General features: G+C 40.5%; 1 protein-coding gene across 2 annotated transcripts in view; it reads left to right on the plus strand.

The window, feature by feature from the left end:
• The window catches only part of ACBD5 (acyl-CoA binding domain containing 5), a 28,116-nt gene extending 22,425 nt beyond the window's left edge, over positions 1-5,691 (plus strand). For both annotated transcript variants that reach the window (XM_065666633.1, XM_065666634.1), the window contains 4 exons: positions 92-291; positions 1,970-2,020; positions 2,300-2,409; positions 5,458-5,691. In XM_065666633.1, coding sequence (XP_065522705.1) covers positions 92-291; positions 1,970-2,020; positions 2,300-2,409; positions 5,458-5,470 — 374 coding nt within the window. In that variant the 3' untranslated portion in view covers positions 5,471-5,691. The remainder of the gene's footprint in view (positions 1-91; positions 292-1,969; positions 2,021-2,299; positions 2,410-5,457) is intronic.
• Positions 5,692-6,000: the final 309 nt, after the last annotated feature.

Consider the following 6,000-nt stretch of genomic DNA (forward strand, 5'->3'; position numbering starts at 1 on the left):
AGCCAAAGATAAAGTTAACATCAAACATTTTCAGTGGAATTGGTAGCCCATTCTGTAGTTTATGTATCTGTTTTTTTATCCCTCAAAACAGGGCATAGACTTCAGCCTCTAGGAGATGGTTTGCAAGGTGGACAGATGGGTAGTGGAGGGGATGGAGAGCGCTGGGGATCGGAGAGAGGACCCAGGGGAAGCCTCAATGAACAGATTGCAGTAGTGCTGATGCGGTTGCAAGAAGACATGCAGAATGTCCTCCAGAGGTTGCACGTGTTGGAGGCGGTTACAGCATCACAGGTATTATTCGTTGAAGCTACTTGATTACTTTCTATTAAAATTCCTTTGATATTTTTATGCTTTTTCAGATTAAATTTTCAAACAATATTTTCATAAACTGTGAAGACATTTCAGTTGTATTCTGTAGTTGATTCCAACTTAAAATTCCTTATTGGTATCTATTCTCAGGAACACAATTCAGGACGCTCTTACATGTGAGCAAACCCATGTATTTTGAGCTAGAAAATAACCACACATTATTTTACTGATTTCTGATCAGAGTAATCTTAGCCATAGTTATTTATACGCATTTCACAGTCATTATATAGAGATTCCATAGTTAATGTAATACATGGTAATTTCTTCATCAGTAGATCTCAAAGCATTTTTAAAGGAAGTGAGAAACTACATTCATCTTCCAGGCTGATAAATGTTTGCAGGTAGAACTTCTGATTCCATTTTCAGTTAGCAAAAGACTGATTCATCATAGCATTCTTTCCCCATGAAGTAATCCAGCTTTCTTGGAATTTCACATCAGGTATACAAAATAGGCAAAAGAAGTCTTAAGCAAGTGTAGATATTTATTGATGTAGTGTTTCTTTTTCCTTCTGTTTCAATAGAAGCACTGTATATTCAGAAGAACAGAATATGCTGTGAATATGGTTGAACCAGGATCATAAAAATGTTTGGTTTTGTTTGACTTCCTGATATTTTGATCTACCTGAGAATAAAGTATCCTATGGGATGCATGTACTCCAAATCTCAGGCCACTAGGGAAAAGGATTTAGTAAAACCATGTTTTTGCTCTGTCACTATTCAAGCATCTGATATTTGGATATAGAATCATACAATCAACTAGATTGGAAAAGACCTTTAAGATCATCAAGTTTGACCATTTTCCCAGGACTGCCAAGTCCAACACTAAGCCATGGCACTAAGGGCCTCATCTATGTGGGTTTGGGCAGCCTGTTGCAATACCTGACTACCCCTTTGGGGAAGAAAAGACTGGTCTTATTTTTCTGCCTAAGCAATATATGATGAAATAGTAAAAGACCCTTCATCAGCAGTTTGTGCTCTGCTTGCTACTCTTACCTAAAGAGAAACAGAAGCTTCTGCTTCACACTTACGTAAATTAAGAAAGACCTAGAAAACTGACTGCTTTGTTTTTGTGGAAACACCACAAGAGTGCATGGGAATAGTCTTGAAAAGTTTCTGGTACTTCTCACTTTCTCGATTGCCTGGAAGATTCTCTTTCCTTTATCCTGTTAGACGTGCCTGTAGCTATAGCTCAGGGCAGACTAAACCAGTGCTTTTGCCTTTGTACAGACCGGTGTCGAAACATGTAATTGTGCAAATTAAGCTACTGGGATTTCTACTCTGGGTTGCAACTGCTGGGACTGGACAAGAGTTGAGAACGTTGCAATGACAAGTTGGGGAGGGGGGCCTTGAAAAACTGTGTAGAGGCCCAGTGAGTGACATGCATTTTTTTAACACAGAGAGATGTGATAAAAATGCTAGAAAGAGTAATGGAAACTTAAGTGGTGAAAGGGGGGTTGTATGGGGGTGGTTCTGTGATACATACAGATTGCAAAGCCTTCATGAGGTGAAAAACTTCATATTCTCATTTTTTTTCTGAAGCAGAAAAAATTTGGTTGCAGTTGCTTTTTTCATACTTACCAGCCTTTCTTTGTATTTAAAGGCAAAATCTGCAACACTACAGCCAAATTGTGAGCCCGCCTCATCTGTCAAGGTAATAAAAAATGGCTTTTTCTATTTGTAAAAAGCAGTGTGAATGGTGAAAAAGATGGGATTACTATTTTATATCTAGCTGTTGATACATGCTTTTTGTACTTTGACTATGAGATAATAATGTGTGTCTGAAGAAGGCATTCGATAGATTAATCTTTCTTTTCTGGTCTTACTAGTATTTTCTACTTCGATCCCGCAGCATTTGCAGTAACTGAGAAGTACACGTGTATTGGGTATGTGCACACAGAGTGCTGACTGGAACTTTTTCTGTTTCCCTCAGAAACCATCATGGTGGCCCTTTGAAATCTCTCCTGGTGTTTTAGCTTTTGCTATTGTATGGCCGTTTATTGCCCAGTGGTTGGTACACGTGTATCTTCAAAGAAAGCGAAGGTAAAGACGCACATTCGGTAGGGCATAGATACTGTATTTCAGCTGTTGAAACCAGTATGTAGTATATTGTGTTATTGAGACAGGACATGAAATACTGCCTTAATGGGAAGAAGAATGCAAGGGAATGCTTTCAATAAGGCTTTGGCAGTGTACCTGAAACATCAGGTCGGTATTGAAATGAGGAGCTTGATAATAATTGCTTTCATAAATCCTATTCCCTTGAGTTTCAGGACACACCTTGCCTAATGTTCCATTGTATGTATCGGGGACCCATAGCTCTGAAGATACCAGGCTAAAGCAGATTGTAGAGTCCTTGGTATGGTGTGTGTTTCAGTCCCAAGAACTCAAGCCAAATGTGCAAAAAGAAATTCTGGAAGCTAGTAGGAGTACCTTCCACTAGCTGGGAATTCTAGGAAGAGACATGTATTGTTTACTTGCTTTGAAAATTTCTCATCTTAAGAAAGTACTGGTTAATCGGTCTTTATATGTGGTATACTGTATATGTGGCAATTTAGGTTAAATCCATGAAACATGATGCAGGAGCATGCACAAGTGGGTGAGGCTTGATAGCTTCAAGTGTCTCCATGACATTCTTAGACTCTGTCACTCCCAATATCCTCTTGAGCCATTTTCACTGTTCCTAGACTCCTTAGTCCCTTATGCCATTAGAAAATTTGTTCCTATCAAATCCTTTGCAGAGTCACATCTGTCACCTTTTTCTTATTTAACATTTACCAGCACCACTGACCTGCTTTACCACAAGGGCATGTTGCTGGTTCATGTTCAGTTTCGTGTTCACCAGGACCACCAGGTCCTTTTCTGCCAAGCTCTTCCCAGATGCTGGACTTGGCACTTCCCCTTGCACTTTGTGAGGCTCCTGTCAGCATGTTTCTCCATCCTATTGCAGTCCCTCTGGATGGCAGCACAGCCCTCTGGCGTATCAGCCACTCCTCCCAGTTTCGTGTCATCAGCAAACTTGCTGAGGGTGCACTCTGCTCCACCATCCAGACTATAAACAAGATGTTAAACAGGACTGGACCCAGTACCAGCCCCTGGCACACACCACTAATTACTGGCCTCCAACTAGATTTTTGTCACTCACCAGTCACCACCCTCTGGGCCCAGCCCATGGTTATGTAAACAAACAATGTCCACGGGGGCTGCTGGGGAGTTACCCTGTCTCAGAGCTGTCATCAGCAGCACTGGTGTAACTTGCACTGTCTGATGAAACCAGAGATTTCACTTGGGCTTTCAGGCACCTACACACATCTTCCTTATTTTCTGCACCAGTAAGTGAAGATTTCAATTTCATCAGCCAGGACAAAGGTTTTTAGAATCAATACAAATTTGGTTTTAGTATCTTACATGAAGCTCCTATGAACTTTTGTGTTGTTTAGCTAATAGCTTTCAAATGGCCATGTTCAATCTCTCTCAGTAGTATGCTGGTTTTGTACAACTTTTTTGATCATCCATTCTCACCTCTGTAGCTCTCGCAGTCATTTCACAGATTCAGTCAGAAATCAGTTTTTGGAAAAGCACATTTTCCAGCAATTTTTCTAATATATTGTTCTAATGGTTCAGAGCTTAAATGACTGAACGGTACATTCTTTTTATTTGGCTTTCTTGATCTTCACCTCTCATCCATTGGGTTTTCCTAGAACTTTATCTACTTGCCAAAGAGCCCATGATGTGTTTTCTGTGGGTACTTTACTGCTGTCACCAGGTCATCTCTCAATCTCTTGCTTGAACAAAACAGTTGGAACAACTGGAATCTCATTTTAAAGCTGTTTTCCAGTCTTGGGATGATTCTGGTGGCTCTCTCCTGAATGCTCCACAGTTTACCGACATTGTGAGTTCTGGACAACAGGATTTGTATCACAGTCCACTAATAGTAATACCATTATCTCCATGAGACACAGAGATGGTGTAGCCCCAGACAGTCCTTGTTTTGTTTACTCGTTCATGGATTGTCTTAACATGAGATGAGCTTCAGGAACAGAAGCAACTAAGGAAGTTTCTGTGTTCTTCAGCTTTCCTCTTGGTTTCTGAAGAAATCTACCCATAGCCAGAATTTAGGGACTACCATCTGCTCCTGCACCACCTTCCCATCTCTTAGCAGCAGGTAGGAAGTTGCTCAAGTACACTTAGAAAATGGAATTGCAAAACAAGAGCCCTTCTGTGTTGCCCCAATGCCAGTTTCAGCTTATGCTCTATTGAGGTGTGTCAGCTTTTAGGCAACACATGTACACAGTGCATATGTTCAGCACATCCATGTACATTTGGTTTTAAAATACGTGAACTGTCTTCTGCTAGTCTCTGCTACCAGGTGAGGTTTTCTCATCATGAAGCTGTGGAGCCATGACTCCTGAACTCTCCTGCATAATGGAGCAAATTCCATGGAACTGGTGGAGGGAAACCTTCTGTAGCCAGCAGCTTTGTTGTTAGCTCATGTCCCTGGGAATGGGCAGCTCAGCTCTCTCTTAGCACCCTTCTGCACAGTTTAGGTCTCTGAGCCTCTTAACCTGTCTCATTCCTGTACAGGGAACTTAATGCTGAAAATCTGGGTACTCGTATTGGAACCTTCACTGAGAAAAGCTTGAAAACCCAAGGGCTCTAAACCTGACCACAGATAGAAATGTATTCTTAATAATAGAGAGTTGTTTAGATTTGGCTCACAATTTTAGAACGTTCTGATTGCACATTGCCTGGAGTCACTGGAAACTCATGAGCATTGCTCTGCTGTGAGCTAGCAAACCACTGACTGGTGTGGTCAGGGGCTGACCTGAGGAATTTCGTCTGCAGTTCAGAATTCCTAGTGATATTTTGTGCTCCTCAGTGTAAGCTGTGCCAGCTCAGTAACCCTACAGATAGTTCTGTAACCTTAGAGGGCAGATTTTCAGGTGTCTTTAAGCAGTGTTTTTAAGTTGTGTTTTAATAGATGGGAAGTCATTCACATGTGGCCATAATAGGTTTGGCTCTTTTAGATGAATGAAAAATCATCTTCTTTGGGAAGGTACATTAAACTAGTGTATTTGATTCCTCTTCTAGAAAACTGAACTGAGAACTCATGACTTTGCTTAAAGACTTTTAGAAGACGGCCCTGGGAAGTGCAGGAATTCTGAATTCTCATAGAATCTCGGAATCTGGGATGAAGTTCCTTCTGTTACAGTAATATTTTGTACTGCCTTTGAGCTAAACATTTAAGGACTAACATTATTCAAACTTGAATGATTCACAGCTCCTAGGTTACAAATAAATTTAATAATAATTTCATCCTCGAAACCGTATGAACAGTAATTATTTTGGAATATGCTTGTGGATGGGCCTTCAGAAACTACTGGTCTTGCTGATGTCAGGTGATGAAGAGAATATCATCTTTGTAAAAGAGTAAGTGAAAAATATGTACACTGTCACTTTAATATAGAAATAATTTTACAACAACATCCCTGCCTGTTTTTCCACCGGGTTACCTTTTACCAGATGAAAGCACTAACAAAGTATGAATTCAATACATTGTAAGCTGTTGGGAAAATACAACATAGCTCTGAGGAATTCAGCTGGTTATTTTTGCTGCTAAACTGGCATGGGGCA

The sequence above is a fragment of the Lathamus discolor genome, chromosome 2 (genome assembly GCF_037157495.1).
Source record: "Lathamus discolor isolate bLatDis1 chromosome 2, bLatDis1.hap1, whole genome shotgun sequence".
Classification (NCBI taxonomy): domain Eukaryota; kingdom Metazoa; phylum Chordata; class Aves; order Psittaciformes; family Psittacidae; genus Lathamus; species Lathamus discolor.